The sequence below is a fragment of the Maniola jurtina genome, chromosome 19, assembly GCF_905333055.1.
Source record: "Maniola jurtina chromosome 19, ilManJurt1.1, whole genome shotgun sequence".
Lineage (NCBI taxonomy): Eukaryota > Metazoa > Arthropoda > Insecta > Lepidoptera > Nymphalidae > Maniola > Maniola jurtina.
Window position 1 is genome coordinate 7,947,026 of NC_060047.1, and position 19,604 is coordinate 7,966,629.

The 19,604-nt window shown below is 36.6% G+C and overlaps 1 protein-coding gene across 1 annotated transcript; it reads right to left on the minus strand.

Moving 5' to 3' along the window:
- Positions 1–309: 309 nt before the first annotated feature.
- Positions 310–14,241, minus strand: LOC123874890 (cystathionine beta-synthase-like). Its single transcript, XM_045920448.1, has 11 exons — positions 14,085–14,241; positions 13,836–13,949; positions 13,626–13,732; positions 13,308–13,478; positions 11,921–12,102; positions 10,182–10,421; positions 8,090–8,222; positions 6,491–6,668; positions 5,480–5,614; positions 2,212–2,402; positions 310–1,505 (listed from the first exon to the last, which is right to left on the minus strand). Exons 2-11 carry the CDS (start codon positions 13,910–13,912, stop codon positions 1,294–1,296), a joined length of 1,626 nt encoding a protein of 541 aa, XP_045776404.1. The 5' UTR covers positions 13,913–13,949; positions 14,085–14,241; the 3' UTR covers positions 310–1,293.
- Positions 14,242–19,604: the final 5,363 nt, after the last annotated feature.

Below are 19,604 nucleotides of genomic sequence, written 5' to 3' on the forward strand. Positions count from 1 at the left end.
GCTTCATATCCAGTACCCAATTTTTATTAAAAGTGGCCCGTTAACAAATATTATTTCCCTATTCTAGAGTCTTCAGATTGCAATTAATCCTTATTATATAGCTGTGCATTGATAAATTAAATTTATCAATGTACAGCTCAAAGTACTGGACAAGTCACGGACCAGACTAAAATTTGGAAAGAAAAAAATTTTGAATGTTCAACCCCTAAAGGGGTAAGTTAGTTTGAGTGAAGGCGAAGTTGCGGGCATGAGCTAGTAAGGTTAAATAAATAAAAGTTTGTTGATTTATTAACCTATTAGTTTATTTATTATAAGTGTATTGTTTGAAACAAACTAGCTTAGCGTTTTCATCTTTATCTTTTGAACAATATTATCTCTAATATATAATAGTCTGATAATACAGATTTTTCATAATACAGACTAGTTTTCATGTCATTTATTATTATTTAATGTTGTAGTTTATTTTGAGACTAAAAAGAAATAAATTTCCAAAATAGGTTGCTCTGAACCCATTTTTCTAAAAAATTGTAATAAGATTATGATCTTAAAATTTCATTGATACACAATATAGATTAATCTATTATACAAAACAATGTATTTGAAGAAATAACCATTATTAAATATACCTAAATTAAATATCCATTGAAATATCATGTATTTCTAAGGTGTCAAAAAATTTTGCTAACTGAATATAGTACATTCTGCATACAGTGACTATTAAAACTAATTTGTGTTTCAATAGAAAGGTTCAATTATTTCTAAAGAAATAAAGTTTTGAGATATAATATTTAATTACCTTTACAACCACAAATACCTGACTAATACACTATTTTAAAAAATGTGTAAAAAATTGTTTTTAAAACATAGGTAGGTATCACACATGGGAAAAGGTAAAGTTAAAATATTGTAACTTGTGAGCTTTTTCTTCTGTGAGAGTTTTACAATGAGCATAGCATTTTTTTAGCCTGCAGCACTGGGCGTCTGAAAAGGGTAGTTGTTTAATCCAATTGGTAAGATTTTTCAGCATCAGACACACAGTGCTAATTGGTCGGATTCAAAGCTGATCACATGTGATCAGATAATATCTGGCCTGTCTGGTGCAATTTCGGCTTTCTGTGTATGATGTTCTATGCAACTTAGCATACTGATCTGCACCAAAGCTGCATTCTTCAATACATTAAATTAAATGTTATTACAAAGAATTGAATTTTTTTGTTGTACTATGAATGGCCTGGTGTGTGATCAGCAGTTTTAAAGTCTTAAATGTATGGTTGATAATGATACTTATTTCACTTATACAGTGATGCTAGAATTTGCTTGTATGGTTTGAACATTATCTGATGAGGATTTTGGACTCTTCTTATCAGGAGAAGCAACATTTCCATTTTGAGTTTTGGTGCTTAGAGAATCCGCAGTCGTCGTAGCGTGTTGATTGCTGCTGATAAATATAAGTAGATCGTCTGATGTGATCGCGCCGATGACTTTCGGAGTGCTTTGTGGTGATTCTGCAGATATACAGTTTATATTTAAAAGAATACATATTACAAAGATATTACAGTAAAAGTGGACTTGGATTAGGTAAAAACGTACATTGGTCTTAAGCTAATTTGGTTGTAAGTACACAAATCTGTATACAAATGTTGTGAACAGAAATGTTGTACACAAATGTTTAGCGTTCTTGCGCAAAAAAATAAACACAGGATATTGAAAAACTTGAATGCACGCAGATGAAATCGCAGCCATCAGCCAGTTAGAGCATTAGCAGTTAGTAGCTGTGGAATCAACTTCCATCGGCGGTGTTCCCACTAGATTACAATATGGGGTTATTCAAGGGGCGGCCCAACAAATTCCTGAAAGGCCGGCAACGCATCGGTGGTTCCTATAAATCCCTGCAAAGGTTCATGGGCGGCGGTAATCACTTAACATCAGGTGACCCGCCTGCTCCTTTGCTCGCTATTATTATTTAAAAAAAAGTTTTATTACATTAAGAGTGAAATGGAGGCCTAGAATCGAATTTAGAAAGCTACGTGTGGCAATCGCAATTACTTTGGAAGTCGGTTATATAAAATATGCACAAATAAAGGGAGAATATATCTAGTTCCTACCACAGCGTATAGCCAATTGTAATCATTGCAATGTGAATAACCACAAAAAGGCATGATGCTAGGGAGGCACTACTTAATAACGTAAAAATATTAATTGTTGTAATACCTGTTTTAACGACAACGACATAAGGCGCTATATCCAGTATCCGGGACACAGCGCCCAGTGTGGGGTTGTTTGAAAGATCCACCTTATAAATCTTCTTCACTACAAACTTCTCGAGACCATCCGTACTTGATCCCGAAATATTAGCAAGCCTCTTCCTCGTATTGTCCGCCGTAAATACCCCGGTTAAGCATCTAAAAGAAATTAGCTTAAAATTATTATAAATCCTAAGTCTTGACGATCTTTGTGATATACCTATGGTTCTCGGCGTATAATGCCGCAGCACAATAATTATAACTGTGCGAGGCTATATTGCAGGCCTAAATGTCTAGGCATTTATAATTTCTTATTTAGGTCTGTGGTCTTGTGGGAAACTATCACAATTAGCATCTCTACCGGCAAAGCCGTTTCTTTTTTTTTAAACTTTTCGGTACGATGTGGCATCGAAAGGTATTAAGCATATAATTATACTCATACATGTATCACTGTTTCATGGTTTCATCCCATAGCAGAACATAATATTATAAGGGTATTCCCTTATAATATTATGTTCTGCTATGGGATGAAACCATGAAACAGTTAATAGAATACGACATAAATAAACTGCCCACGTTTAGTCCAACAAATATAGCTATCTTCAATAGGTAAGTAGGTCTGTAGTCTGTACCTAACCTACTCTATTAAATGATCTTATCATTTCGCTGATCATTATCTATCCTCAATATATCCATGATACAAAATAATTTTGTGGATTAACATCGAATAAACGCACCCACATATTAATCAGATTCGGTTATATGATCAAGAAATATTATAACTAAGTATGTGTATATTATTAAGAGTAAAAGTAAGAGCAGCATTCCAAACCATAATAATTTTGTCTTTAACTGAAATAAAACTGAAAATGTATGGGTGATTAAAAATGAACTGGTACCTATTGGTTATTTTGCCATTTTTTGTGTCGATTCTGTCAATTTTGATTAATTCAAAGCATTGAGCAGTTTCGTTCAAAATCGGGGATACTTTATACTTACTTATACTTTTTTTATACTTTTTTTTTTTTATAAGGAATATTAGCCATGCTAATCTTGACTAATACTCCCCTTTCCCCTCCAATTAAGCGTAAAGCTTGTGCCAGGAGTGGGTACGACAATAGTGCAACGGGTGGGGTTTGAACCGCTGGATGTTTGGATGTATTAATAATATAGATAAAAATATTATTGATCCGAGCATGGATGAATCCGAGGATAAATAAATACATTAGCAAGAAACAGTTAAAAATTATTTTGCTATAATCCGCCAACAGGATAAATCTGTATGGTCAAACATGCAGTTACAAGCTAAGCACCGCTTACCTTCCCAACCAAGCAATAAAGCCAAGTTCCCAAGCAAGCACTGCCACCACCATTCACATGCAACACCACACAAGACTTTTCCACTACTCTCGACGCACGTTTCGCCCCGACACCGGAGCATCCTCAGGAGATTTTGACTTTACAATGCTGTATTGTCAAGTGACGTTCTAATCAAATGCGCGGTATTATATACTGTTATTTAGTCCCACAACTGTTGCCCCGCCCATTACCCCCCTCACCCCCTGTACTACCCCCGCCCCCCTCCAGTCTACCCCTTTCAAACAAACGAAGCAACGGTGAATTTGAAACATTAACTTGTTCATTGAGTAATTTAAATTGATTATTATTATTATGTTTTATTATTTCTAATTGTTCGAACATGCTCAATCGAAGACCTTTATCGCAAGTGTGTAGGATTTTATATGAATGGTCGGATGATAATTTGTGTCCACTATCTAGGAGATGTTTAGCAAAATGTGATTTTTGGGGTTGGTTGTTCCTAACCGCGGCTAAATGTTCTTTGTAACGTGTTTCAAATTTACGACCCGTTTGACCGATATATGTGGCTTTGCAGTCTGAGCATTCGAGTTTATAAATGCCGGATTTTTGTTTGTTGTTTAATTTATCTTTACCGTTGCAAATATTTTTAAGTGTATTATTAGTCCTAAATGCAACATGTATATCATGTGCTTTAAGTGTCTTAGCTATACGCTCGGACACTGTTCCAAAATAGGTTAGACTGGATTTGTATTTGTTTATTTTATCTGATGGCGATGAATATAAATCCTTTTTGATCCGTCGTAGTTGTTGTTTTTTTATTATATTATTAACAATATTAATGTTGTACCCATTTGCCTGAGCCATGTGGTAAATAATTTTTAATTCTTTTAAATAGTTTTCTTTCTCAAGTGGGATAGACAGCAACCTATGAACATAACTATGGAATGCTGCGAGTTTATGTTGCCAAGGGTGACAGGATGAAGCGGGTATGGTTGTGTCAGTGTATGTGGGTTTCCGGAAAATTCCAAATTGGTGTTTATTGTTAGCACGAGTTATAGTTAGATCAAGGAAACTTATAGAGTTATCTAGTTCTAATTCTGATTTGAATTTAATTTAAGAACTTAGGAGTTAGGAACAACCAACCCCAAAAATCACATTTTGCTAAACATCTCCTAGATAGTGGACACAAATTATCATCCGACCATTCATATAAAATCCTACACACTTGCGATAAAGGTCTTCGATTGAGCATGTTCGAACAATTAGAAATAATAAAACATAATAATAATAATCAATTTAAATTACTCAATGAACAAGTTAATGTTTCAAATTCACCGTTGCTTCGTTTGTTTGAAAGGGGTAGACTGGAGGGGGGCGGGGGTAGTACAGGGGGTGAGGGGGGTAATGGGCGGGGCAACAGTTGTGGGACTAAATAACAGTATATAATACCGCGCATTTGATTAGAACGTCACTTGACAATACAGCATTGTAAAGTCAAAATCTCCTGAGGATGCTCCGGTGTCGGGGCGAAACGTGCGTCGAGAGTAGTGGAAAAGTCTTGTGTGGTGTTGCATGTGAATGGTGGTGGCAGTGCTTGCTTGGGAACTTGGCTTTATTGCTTGGTTGGGAAGGTAAGCGGTGCTTAGCTTGTAACTGCATGTTTGACCATACAGATTTATCCTGTTGGCGGATTATAGCAAAATAATTTTTAACTGTTTCTTGCTAAACATGAACTTCCGCAAAGTAACGCCTGATTCTATCCAATAATAAATACATTGCTAAATGCCTACGAAAGACTAAAAATTACAAAAAAAGAAAAACATACAAACATAACACTGATATAATATTTATGATGACCTAGCTACCCAACGTTTAATTTTTTTTAAGAGCTATGAAAATAGTAAAATTATGTGTACCCTTTATTATCCACGACCGTGACCACGGGCGATTCACTTTTCCGTAAAGCTGCAATCGCGTCAGAGGGTGAACTGTTTAGTGAGATGCTCACTGTACTTGGTACCATGTTCTCCAAAAGGGGTTTGTTCCACCACCTGTATGTAGCATGAAATTGATTTTATAACATAAACAGATAAGATACCCTAAGACATTATGCTGCTCTCGCGTGTGTGTCTGTCTTTACCTTTTCAAGGCTCAACCGCTGAACAAACCTTGACGATATTTGCCACAGAGATAGTGGCATCCTGGAGATGGACGTAAGGCATTTTTTACCCAAAATCAAGAATGATCTCCTTGGTTTTTACGGGGTTCCCAAAAACTTAAATCAAGGTGGATAAAGTAGCGGGCATCAGCTAGTTGATTGAAAAATTTTATTCAACCACGTCACCTGTCATATTCTATATCTGGTATCGACGTAAATGAATATTTCTATAAAGTCCATCAAAGTAGGTATATGATAAGAATATTATCCTTTGTTGGTACATATATTTCCCGAAGAGATTTAATTATTACAAATATTTATAATAATGATTTGATTATTATTTAACCTCGCGATGACCTCATAGTGTCATATTACATGATTGATTGCGAAGAAAATATAATACACTGCATTTAATCTATTGATTTGCCTAATGTAAATGCGCCTCCTTGAATGATGAATGCGTTTAGTTTGATAAGAATTTATTTTAAAGCGCAAAGTATGAAGTAGGTAAAAATAATAATATAATCATTCAAATAAAAATTAATTAATACTAGGTTCTTCGCAGAATAATATTACAACAGTACTTTTACATTAATTTTATACGAAAGTATGAGTAAAAATTACCGAATTACCTAATTCTTACGATTATTTTAAAACACACAGCTACCAGCATGCTTCCAAACATGGCAGGACGTTACCAGTCGATAGAAATTGTAGACTTCAAGTATTTTCGTGTTTCAAAAAAAAAGTAAAATGCATTCGCCCTTACCACAAGTCGTCATTATTAGGGATAGGCTTAAAGTTCCGTGCTTCCATCCACTGGTCCGAAATGAACTTGGTCATGTAGTTGCGGATGTTGTCTGGCAAAAGAACTACACACTTCTGGCCAGCTTTCAGTTGCTTTGCCGCTTTGATTGCAGCCGACATTACTGCTCCGCTGCTGCCGCCTGAAAGAAAACGGGTTGATATTTTGTCTAAGTATTAGTTGTATCGTCAATAGTCAATACCCACGGCGTATTGATTCCCCGATTTTTTTAATTAAAATTATAATTATGGAATTTTCGTCAAATGGACTGTCGTTCTATCTGGGTTTCATGCCTCTATGTACATAAGTCTACTGTAGACTGTACTGTCACAAACCAAATATAAGAAAACAAGCGCCGTTTTCTCGAAACTGCCTTTTTTTTACTCCTGTGATCTCGCTTCCTAATTCTAACTATTCGAAGTACCTAATAGTTTGTTCTGATCATCATCATCATTATCAACTTGTAAAGACTTCCACACGCCACAGTCGTTCACCGCCTGAATCCAGCGGCTCCTTGCGACTCGTTTGATGCCGTCTGCCCACCTAGTGGGTGGTTTTCCAATGCTGCCCTTTCCGGTGAGAGGTCGCAATTCTAGCATCTTGGGAACCCAACGTCTATTGGTTTCCGAACTATGTGCCCTGCCTTGCCACTTCAACTTCGCAACCGGTTGAGCTATGTCGGTTACTCTGGTTGTCCTAGGGATCCCCTCGTTTCTCGATTTGAGAAACTAAAAGCATAGCTCTCTCCATCACCCGCTGACGATGAGTTGTCCTGATGATGTCATATTTGTCGACATTAGGGGCTTCCTACCTAGACCTTTATCTACAAATAAAAAATGCGTAGAATATTCTTCCGCAGGCCCTTGCCTTGATATCATGTCCTTGTTTACGATTTCAGCGGATTAGGATAGGTGTCGATGAATTAGTCATTTGAAGTGTTTTTGTTTCCTACCTATTAATGTTTTCATAGATAATCCTTAACTCAAGATTAAGCCACATGGCCTTGCCCGGTATGTCTACAGATTTTAATGATATAAGACTTAAATGATTAGTTGTGCTGAATGTAACTAAGTATTTACTATTTATTAATCGATCGATCGGGCGATTGTCTGTTATAAACACAAGATTATGACTCTATCAATGATTTCGAAACAAATACGTATTTTACCGTAAAGTTCCTGTTCCGGTTTAAACAGGGTGGCTCACGGAACGTTGACTTAGCGTTGCTTTGTATGAAAAGTACATAATTATGTGATGATAACTTCAATTGCAATTTGCAACCCATGAACGAGCTACGCACAAATCCGTGCAAGAAAAGAGGGGTAGGGGAAGACCCCAAACTACCTGGATGACAAATGTCCAAAGGGACACGAAACGCCTCGGCCTCAATGACGAAGACGCCGTCACGCAATCTACATGGCGCCGCGTGATAAGGAAAGCCGACCTCACGTAACGGGATAAGGCGAGGGCAAAGAAGAGGAAGATTAAGATCCATGTACTTAAACTATGACCAGGATTCTTTGCTAGAGGCCCAGAGCCAAAAAAAGTTGTAGGTATGCATACCACATAGCAAGCCCTCTTCCTTGATAAGCCTTCTTGACATCTGCAGCGCGCAGCAGTCGTTTGTCTTGATCCACTTATCTATTACTTTCCTATCAAGAGTACGCGGCAGGAAGTCGTACCCAATTCCTTCCACCTAAAAAAGAAATATTTGTGAGATTAATCTTCCTTTGCTTAGTTAGCTCAATGCGTACTCGATTCCGGAATTATTTTGCCTAAATTGACTCTTATCGACACCTGACAATGTTTTTCTTCTTAGGTGTCGTATTGGCACTCTTGCTTTAGCTTAGCACGTACCTACTGGATACTATTATGAGTAAGTATCCCTAGTGGTAAATATTTTTAGTAATTTTTCAGTTAATTCAATATACCTAGTAGTTTAGGAGTATATGCTGCGACGTTCAACTCATAAAACTAAATACCCATACTGATACTTTGTTGCTCATTATTTCGTAACCGCCATTTTTTCGAAAAACTTCCAAAGTTCTTTGGCAGTTCTTCATAATGATTTTAAATGATTTAAATTATACTTATTGAGACTCACTTGTTTGTTGCCCAAAAGTCTCTCATTTTTCATGTTTAGGAAGTAGTTACCTAACTACTTATCCTAAAAGATTTTTTTCATTTGAATAAACACTGAAGTGAGTAACTAATTACATACTGGTAACTGTTGCTGTGCCTTTTAACTAGTTTTTTAACCCCCGACCCAAAAAGAGGGGTGTTATAAGTTTGTCGTGTGTATCTGTGTATCTGTCTGTGGCATCGTAGCTCCTAAACTAATGAACCGATTTTAATTTAGTTTTTTTTATTTGAAAGGTGGCTTGATCTAAAGTGTTAAGAGGGCTCTCTCCGTCACTCGTTTCATACAATCGTAGTTCCAATTTCATTTGAATATTAAGCAACCAAAGTCCATGAAATTTTTGCAGACATATTCTAGAAACTAATATCTATGTCTGTGGTTTTCTAGATTTCTGTTAAAATATTCGGTTTCAAAGTTACGCGGTCTTTAAAATTTACATACAAATCTTTGAGCCCCTGTAATTTTAAAACTACATATTTTTAGAAAAATCTAAAACACCACAGACATAGATATTAGTTTCTAGAATATGTCTGCAAAATTTCATGGACTTTGGTTGCTTAATATTCAAATGAAATTGGAACTACGATTGTATGAAACGAGTGGAAACGAGTGACGGAGAGAGCCCTGTTAATCCAAGAAAATCGGTTCAGTCGTTTGAAAGTTATTAGCTCTTCTAGTTACTGTAACCTTCACTTGTCGGGGGTGTTATAAATTTTTAATTTACACTTGTCTTTCTAAAACAGCTGAGACACGTTTATTATGGACTGGACGAAACTATGAGAATCGATCAAAATCCATTGATAACGGTATATACCGTTATCAATTCTATTCAACGAATCGGTAATACTGTAGGTACATAAATATATTATATTCAATTGAATTATTACTCGGTAGAAAAAATATTGCATGTACGCCATTATTCGTATAGGTTCAAAGAGCAAAAGTGTCTAAATAAACGATATAATTTATAAACTGATAACTAAATGATAATATAGGTATTACTATTCACTACTATATTACAATAAATGCAATCAATTGACAAATTATGTATGTTTGTTCGTTTGTCCTTTTACGTCGCCGTAACGGATCGACGTGGATTTTTTGCACGGATATAGATAAAGAAGACCTGGTGACTGGTGAGTGGCCTTAGGCTACCTTTTAACCCGAAAAAATCAAAGAGTTATCATGAAAAAAAACTCAATTCATGCAAATCGTTGGCATTATCCTGGTATTAAATGAATACGATATTGCTTAATGTACTCATTAAAATTAGAAAACAAGACCGTGTTTTGAACTAATTTGAATGAACTACGGGGCACTTAATACGTTACCTAAGTACTGTTATTCTGTAGTTATGTGATTAAACTTTGATATTTAAATTAGCAGAAATAGTGGGTATTTTTTATAGCTGTAAGGTCATTAAAAAAGTTTCATTCTTTTCCGATGACGGATTCATTCTAAAGGAATTATTTACCTACGTTACTTACTTGTAATTTTCATAAAAGTTAAACTTACCTCGTACATCTGAATATCAGACACATTAAGCTCCTCAGGCTCAGCGAGTATAGAACCATCAGGATCTACGCCCACCACGACACATTTAGGGCAGCGCTCTTTAATTTTGTGGGCAACTCCAGAGATTGTTCCACATGTCCCGGCGCCTATGACTACCATGTCGACGTCATCGTCCAGTGACCAGAGGATTTCCTCGGCTGTCCCGTCGTAGTGTGCCAGTGGGTTGCATACATTGTTGTACTAAAGAAAAATGGCAAGATGATTCTCAAAATAAGTTCTGGCTCAATCAATTATTTAGTTTAAATATTACATTGTCTGTGACTACAATAACTAACTAAAATCGATCTGGGTTGATACTAGAGACTAGATAGAATGTCGTCTGCGCAACGTATTTACTTGGTAGGTAGTTAGGTACAGAATGTCTTTATGGGGCTAGTATTTGTTTTTATAATAACTGTGGTTCCGTAAGAATTTTTAGATTTGCCGTTAGTTATACTTTAAACATTGTATTGAGGAATTCCTTATTGATAAAATACGTTGAAGCAGAACCGGCTGAGCTTTTCAGTTGCCTATAAGATACGTGTAGTTAAGTGTACACTAATAATATTGTAACTTTTTATGATTTGAAAAGAGCAACTGCCGAGTTTCTTGCCGGCTCATCTCAGTAGAATCTTCATTGCAAACCGGTGGTAGAGTGACAGACGTAGTCGTAGTATAAAGAAAGACACACTAGTTGTCCTACGTGAATTAATAAATTTTAAATCATGTTTATAAACTACGTTGTCTTAAATAATAAATACGACAAGGCTTTAAGCGAATCGTAGTCTATTTAATAAACAAATCACGATTCCTCTGAGTAAATGGATATGGATATCTAATGAAGGTAGAGTAGATTAGTAGTCTACTTAGATTCATTTTCGCGGTCAATTGTTATTTTATGTAGGAACTTTGTTTGCATTTGTGTAAGAGTCCATCGTTCTGGAATATGTTTTCTTTTACCAAGTCCAATATAGTGGCACCGATTCTGTTGTCTTTCTCTCAACTAGAGTATCTGCGTATTTTTCTTTTTAATATTGCTAAAAAGGAACGGAAAATAAATTGTTCATTTTAGTGCACGCTAAACAACAGGCTCGCGATTGGCAAAAACTGTATCCGTCCTTTTCACTATTATATTAGTAAGAAGAGGATGAGAATACTCTATTGTACTCAGGATCATACCTTATGTGTATCTATAAATGCGACTTGCGAGCTAGTTTTGACAACGGAAGAGCGAGTCGTGGTTACATGCGAGGTTAAATAAATTAACGCTTGAATGTGAAGTGGATCACACGGAGGATTACATCTTCAAAACTAACAATGAATCAGGTAAACAGCTATAGATACCTATAGGTAACACGCACCTACCATCATGTCTTGTTTTTAATCCATTTCGTTTTTATATTGTTGACCTAAATCCTGGAATCAGGATGGAATTGGAACTTATCTACCTTTGTGCCTCCGCCGTGCTGTTTAGCTATCCAGATGAAGGTAGACTACTCAATCATTCTATTTCTAAAGCTTTACAGAGTGAAGAGCTTATTTTGTTGGACGAAAGATAACTATTTGATTATGGGCTAAATTGCTTAGTTAAACTCTAGTTTGCCAGATTAGTGTTGGCACCACTGTCCCATACTCACCTTTTCGGTGCGGTTGAAAGAGAAACACGCTTTTTTATTACTGGAGGCTTAAATAATTTTTACCTGATCCAGCAGAACTGCATTAGGAATTTCTTTGGAAAGTCTTCGTGCCACCAAGAGGTTACCCTCGGGGGAATCGGACGCAGCTTCGGTTGGTGTTCTAATGATCTCCGCGCCCAAGGCTAACAGTGTGTTCACTTTCTCGTCGGACATCTTTTCCGGTAGTACAATTATACATCGGTATCCTTAACAAAAATGGCTACAATTAGGTAGGTTTTGATTTGGGAGTCAATACGTTTTTTTGCAGTAAACTGTTATGTAGGTACCTTATTACATACCTACCGCAAATTGCCAGATTAATATGGCACAAAAAAAAGCTTTTTAATGAAAAATTACAATATTAATTAGTTACTTAATTATAAGCTGTTATTAGTTTATGACGATGACATTGAAATAAACATAAGTATATCTACCCATAAAACGACGTATAACGTCTTATAATATATGTATAATTGTACCTAGGTATGGGTAGGTAGTTAAACATAGGTGAGGCGGGCGACAGCCGTAACTAGGAAAATGCCATAACATGTAATTTTAATTGTGATCATTAATAATACTGATGTAACAATAACAATATGAAATTCACATTTTTAGTTTTTTTTTTTAATTGAAAATGTCACAATAAAACTTAAAGGTAGCCTTATCCAATGGACTGGCTGGACGCGCTGGTCGAAGCTGATATTTCGCGCGCAGAAAATGAGCCCTTCTGTCACCAGATGAGGCTACTAACCGCGTAAAAATGACTCGTAATTTTTTTAGCACTATAGGTAGGTCCCAGGATCTCCACGGTAACAAAAATGTAACTCAGTAAGCTACGAGTAGAGGCATACGTGCGCCGATTAGCGGTTTCAGCCATTTCTGCTACGGCTCCCGGTCTTGATGATGTCTTCCTGATATTATGACACACATTAGGGCCTGTCCCCATTCCCAGGGAACCAGCTGACGCTGGTTCAGATTATGCATCAGGTCTCTTGCTATCATCCCGACTAATCCCTGCCGGCTTAATGAGCGCAGGAATATCTATGGTGGCAACTGGCAAGAGTCCTTTTGATTGTATCGTTTTAGTGAGTCATGCCGAAATAGCCGCGGCGGTGCTCCTTTGGCAAGGGAGTCCATCAATCTGTGCTAATGATACCATGGTGTCTAGTGGCTTTTAAGGGTGGCATCCATGTTAGAAAGTTAATTTAGGTACAAAATGGCAATATTTTAGGATCGAAAATGCAATGTGAAAATAATCAGAATGCCCAATTTGTCAGTACTTACGAGTATTAACCGTAAATGTTCTGACTTTTTGATCCAAGAGTGATTGTATGGATTCGTTATAAAGAGGAGCGCCGAGAAGGCAAAGTTTTACCTACGTCTTTTTATAAATAAGTTTGTATGACTTTACCTTTAACAGCTGATGCCAAAGCCAAACCAATGCCGGTATTTCCGGAAGTAGGTTCGATAATAACAGATTTTCCAGGAATAAGAACTCCCCGTCGTTCAGCATCTTGTACCATTCTATATGCAATGCGATCCTTCACTGAACCACCTGGACTTACGAATTCGCATTTAGCATCTAAAAATATTTCAAGAATTTATAATTCTCGTCATCTATCATGCTTTAAAATTTAAATTTTATAGCATGAAACGTAACTAATTAGAAAGGTAGGTAGGTAAACCTTTATAGTAAGTAGATAAGTAAGTACATTAAAAAAATACTTACACATTTGACATTGTACACCTTCCTCCTTAGGTATTTTCGATAGTTTTACCAATGGGGTATCTCCTATCACATTTAGTATGTTTTCGTAAACTTTTTGTTTTCGATCCCTAAAAATTTAGAGAATTTATTTTTAACGAATATTTATGTATTTCTCATGCGTAAAATAGTATTCCAAAAAGATTAATCAAATAGTATTTTAAAGTTTCTTACAAAGGTCTAATTATATGTGGCATTTCCTTGAGGTTAAAGAACTTCGAAGAGTTGCCGTTCGTTGCTCCGTTCTCCATAGTTCCTGATTGCTCTCAAACTTTTATATTTTCAATACTAAAAACAGAATTATTAGAAGTAGATTTATAATGAGTCAATTTACCACTGACTATAAATCACGCAGCGTTCAAATATACGTGTTATTCCTATCGTGGAACATTCACTAAATTCACTAGTCACGAATGAACTTACACATCAATCTCCACGCACGGCCTGTATTGTACTGTGTTGCAGAGCGACTGGAACCGGTTTATTAAATACAGATTTCTGATAAACGCTCGATGTCTATCGACACGCGACCAGCGGCGTGGTAGGTATTGTGACGACGACTCCTATAAAATGAGGCCGAGCAAGCCCAGATGCGACGTCTGGTTGCAACTAGCACGTATGATGCAGCGGAAGTACACATCTGAATGCAATGTGGAATGCAAACAAGCACCGAGGACACAGATCGTACGTTTTATGGTATTCGTACATTTTGTGACTTTATTATACCGGCCCACTACTGAGAACAGGTCTCCTCTCAGAACGAGAAGAGTTTAGGCCATAGTCCACTACGCTGGCCAAGTGCGGATTGGAGGACTTTAAAACACGTTTGAGAATATTATGGAGAACTCTCAGGCATGCAGGTTTCCTCACGATGTTTTTCTTTCACCGTTAAAGCAAGTACCTAGCTAATTCTTAAAACGCACTAACTCCGACAAGTTAGAGGTCCGTGCCTGAGACTGACCTTCAGACTCCTTGAACAGGCTGCCATCAATCTGATGGCTATCACAACTCGGCTTTATAATTATGCCAAGAAAACTCCTAACCATTATGTGATTACTGGAAAGTGATGGTGGTTCCTCGGCAATGAGGAATACTACGCACAGAGAGAGAAAACTTAAATATTCGCTCAAGTTAGGTACCTAGGTTTTTTTGAAACTTTAAAATGGGTTTTATTGTAAAAAATTCAATAGTCAATAGCTAATATAATAACTTCAAGAAATAGTCTCAATTCGATGCTTTTATTATTCAAACCAGAATAGAAAATATATATCAGTATAGTAGGTGTGAAGTCCTTAACACACCCAATCCATCAGATGTTCTTGAAGAGTTTATTGTCCGCCATTATAGGAGGTATTGCATTTTTATCTATATAGGTCAACATCAAGTTACATTCAAGACTTGATTTACCTACGCTGGTGACATATTATGTATGATAGGTATGATAGGTTAGTAGATAGGTGGGTAGGTACATTATATGTACATTATCTAGAGAGCTCGATATAAATAAACTTCATAGATACTTACACAGATCTTCGATCGTTGTTTCAGTATTTGTTGTTTATGGTGCATACATAATACGTATACCGAAATTTCATATTCCTAACTAGTTTATTTTTGAGATAGACCCGGTCACAAAAATAATCTAAAAGGGACAACTTGACGGCCCCCCTTTTCCTTATTTTTTAAAATAAAAATGATTAAAAAATATATTTTGTGCTCTACTCGATGAGCTCTAAACAATGATACCCCACCACATGCTAGAGTAAAAAAAAAAAAATCGACTCCTAAGCTTTTTCAGGCCCGCTGAAAAATAATTTGATTTCTAATTCTATATTTGGTTTTGGGTCAACTTCCTACACCAAATACCAAAATTTTAGGCTTGCAACTCATTTAGTCTACAAGCTAGAGACCTGTGATATGCGGACAGACAGACAGACAGCAGAGTGGCATCAATAGGGCTCCGTTTTCATCCTTTGGTTACGGAACCCTAAAAAAAGATCTAGGCTTGCATTAATTAGTATCGCAGTACGAGGCGAAGAGGCGAAAGGTTGCCACGAGGTTCGCAATGTTTTGAAAATAATCGCTAATCAGCATTGAAAGACTCATTACTTAATACTCATGATTTTTATCTATCTACCCAGTAACCAAGAGGTTATCAGACACTTATAAAATTTGGGGTGACTAGTTAGGTAGGTACCTAGTCTTACTTACGCAGTGTAAGCCATTCCTAGAGGAATACTTATCTGGTATATAGCTGTAGCCTGTAGGCACTTCATTTTCTGGACACTTATCGGTAATCGTTCTTGGGTATACTGTATATTTAACCCACCAAAAACATTTAATGTAAAAAGTTAGCCAAGACTCACAAGTTCATAATGTTTTCACTGTTAAAAAGTTATGAGATCTCTAGTAGAGCCAAGCCCCTAGCTGAGCTTAGATTTGTGCTGGCCATGGGACCTATCCCAAGTCCAAAGTAATATAGCTCTTAAATGTTCTTGACTATATCACATTTATAACAATAAATAACAAATCACTCTACTTACAAGCTCTGATTCTACAAACCCTACATCTTGGTAAAAAAAAAGACGGCTTGGCCGTTTAATAACTTTAACGTTTAATATGTTATGTCATGTAATAGTTTTACGAACATTAAACGGCCAAGCCGTACTTTTTTTACCAAGATATAGGGTTTGTAGAATCAGAGCTTGTAAGTAGAGTGATTTGTTATTTATTGTTATAAATGTGATATAGTCAAGAACATTTAAGAGCTATATTACTTTGGACTTGGGATAGGTCCCATGGCCAGCACAAATCTAAGCTCAGCTAGGGGCTTGGCTCTACTAGAGATCTCATAACTTTTTAACAGTGAAAACATTATGAACTTGTGAGTCTTGGCTAACTTTTTACATTAAATGTTTTTGGTGGGATTTCATTTCTTTTTGGCAGGTGCCCTAAATTTTTTTTGGATCTATTTGTTGTAGGTACATCATTTTCATGGCCCACTCTCTATCGTTACCTCTTTTTTTAAAAGCTTTTATTCAACTTGCAATGTACTCGTATGTAAGTATGTTTGTTCGGGTGGAATCTTGCAACTCAATTTTGAAGCAGATATACCAAATTTCAGTCTTTCAATTTTTAGGACTTCAGGAAACACAGATACTTGGTACGTTTGATATATCTGCCACGGACATCTTATCCTGTAAACTTTAGTATTCGAGCAACAGATTTTACAGATATGCATCTCATATACGAGGGGATGAAAGGGAACCCGATTTCTTAATTTATCTGTTGTTCTTAACTCTTGAAATTCTTACTTAATGCCAAATTTCAGTCTTCTAGGACTTCAGAAAGTACCCTAGAATTTGTGACTAGAGGTTTTGAATGTCGATAAATCTGAAACTATAAAAGCTAGACAATTGATACTCAATGCGTTTAATAAGTCTGCCAAGGACATCTTATTCTGAAAATATCAGCATTCTACCGACAGAATTTACAGATTTGCTTTTCCCATAAGAGTCGTAGAGGGGGGGGCATTGCCAATTTCTTAATTTTCCTGTAGTTTGTATGCAATTTCTAGTCTACATACCAAATTTCAGCCTTCTAGGACTTCGGGAAGTACCCTAGAATTACAGACTAGAAGTTTTGACTGTCAATAAATCTGAAACTATAAAAGCTAGAAAATTGATACTCAATGCGTTTAATCAATTTGCCAAGGACATCTTATCCTGAAAATATCAGCATTCTACCGACAGAATTTACAGATTTGCTTTTCCCATAAGAGGCGTAGAGGGGGGGAAAATTCCAATTTCTCAATTTTCCTGTAGTTTGTATGCAATTTCTAGTCTACATACCAAATTTCAGTCTTCTAGGACTTCGGGAAGTACCCTAGAATTACAGACTAGAAGTTTTGACTGTCAATAAATCTGAAACTATAAAAGCTAGACAATTGATACTCAATGCGTTTAATCAATTTGCCAAGGACATCTTATCCTGAAAATATCAGCATTCTAGCAACAGAATTTACAGATTTGCTTTTCCCATAAGAGTCGTAGAGGGGGCGCATTGCCAATTTCTTAATTTTCCTGTAGTTTGTATGCAATTTCTAGTCTACGTACCAAATTTCAGCCTTCTAGGACTTCGGGAAGTACCCTAGAATTACAGACTAGAAGTTTTGACTGTCAATAAATCTGAAACTATAAAAGCTAGACAATTGATACTCAATGCGTTTAATAAGTCTGCCAAGGACATCTTATTCTGAAAATATCAGCATTCTACCGACAGAATTTACAGATTTGCTTTTCCCATAAGAGTCGTAGAGGGGGGGCATTGCCAATTTCTTAATTTTCCTGTAGTTTGTATGCAATTTCTAGTCTACGTACCAAATTTCAGCCTTCTAGGACTTCGGGAAGTACCCTAGAATTACAGACTAGAAGTTTTGACTGTCAATAAATCTGAAACTATAAAAGCTAGACAATTGATACTCAATGCGTTTAATAAGTCTGCCAAGGACATCTTATCCTGAAAATATCAGCATTCTAGCGACAGAATTTACAGATTTGCTTTTCTCATAAGAGGTGTAGAGGGGGGGAATTTCCAAAGTCTTAATTTTCCTGTAGTTTGTATGCAATTTCTAGTCTACATACCAAATTTCAGCCTTCTAGGACTTCGGGAAATACCCTAGAATTACAGACTAGAAGTTTTGACTGTCAATAAATCTGAAACTATAAAAGCTAGAAAATTGATACTCAATGCGTTTAATCAATTTGCCAAGGACATCTTATCCTGAAAATATCAGCATTCTACCGACAGAATTTACAGATTTGCTTTTCCCATAAGAGTCGTAGAGGGGGGGCATTACCAATTTCTTAATTTTCCTGTAGTTTGTATGCAATTTCTAGTCTACATACCAAATTTCAGCCTTCTAGGACTTCTGGAAGTACCCTAGAATTACAGACTATGAATTGTGATGATCATCAGTGAGGGACGAAAACGGCGTATTTTAGGTATCAATAAATCTGTAACCATAAAAGCTAGATATTTGATACTTAGTATATTTGGTAAATTTGCTGAGGACACCTTATACTGAAAATTTCAGCTTTCTAGCGTCATCCAGACCGAAGTTATGACGGGTCGAAAATACGGCGAAACACTTCGAGAAAAAGGTACTACGTAGCGCCCCGGCCGCCGTTTGGCTCGTCTTGGCGGGGGCACTGCCGTGCCCCCTGATCGGCAGGATTTGGGGTGTGATAGGTAGTAAAGCACTTCTTAATCTCGTTGCTTGACTTCCTTGTTTTTTCGTCCATGAATCTACGTGTAATAGGTAGGTAATAATTAAAATCATTATGAAGTTTTTGAACAGTTTTTCAAAAATCTGCCATTTACACAATGAGTCCCAAAGTGGTAGTAGCTATAGGAGTTGAAAGGCCCAGCCCCTGGCCACTGACCACGCCTTACTTATATATGTAATCCCTAAATTATCTGGTCAAGTGCGAGTCAGACTCGCGCACCGAGGGCTCCGTAGTGTCCGTACTCGGGTATTTTTTCCAATATTTTGCACGATAAATCAAAAACTGTTATCAATCAACCAATCAACCCGTTTGCGTCTACTGCTGGACATAGGCCTTCCTGAGAGCGCGCCACCACACACGATCCTCCGCCTTCCTCATCATTAAAGCCCTTTCATATGATACCCCACTTGGTAGTAGTTTCTTACTTTGAAAATTGAAACATGTTTTAATTTTTTTTAAATGATGGGACGACAAATTCACGGTTTTCGGATTTTTTCCTTTTACTTGTGCTATAAGTTCTACCTACATGCCAAATTTCATGATTCTATGTCAACGGGAAGTAAACTATAGGTTTTATTGACAGACACGACAGAGGACAGACAGTCAGACAGACGGACGGACAGACAGACAGACAACAAAGTGATCCTATAAAGGT

Coding starts and splice junctions, on each gene's coding strand:
- LOC123874890 (XM_045920448.1), bottom strand. CDS start 13,912: ATGGAGAACGGAGCAACGAACGGCAACTCTTCGAAGTTCTTTAACCTC. Junction 13,479..13,625: donor AGGTGTACAATGTCAAATGT/GTAAGTATTTTT, acceptor AAATATTTTTAG/ATGCTAAATGCGAATTCGTA. Junction 2,403..5,479: donor ACGGTCGTGGATAATAAAGG/GTACACATAATT, acceptor AATTTCTTTTAG/ATGCTTAACCGGGGTATTTA.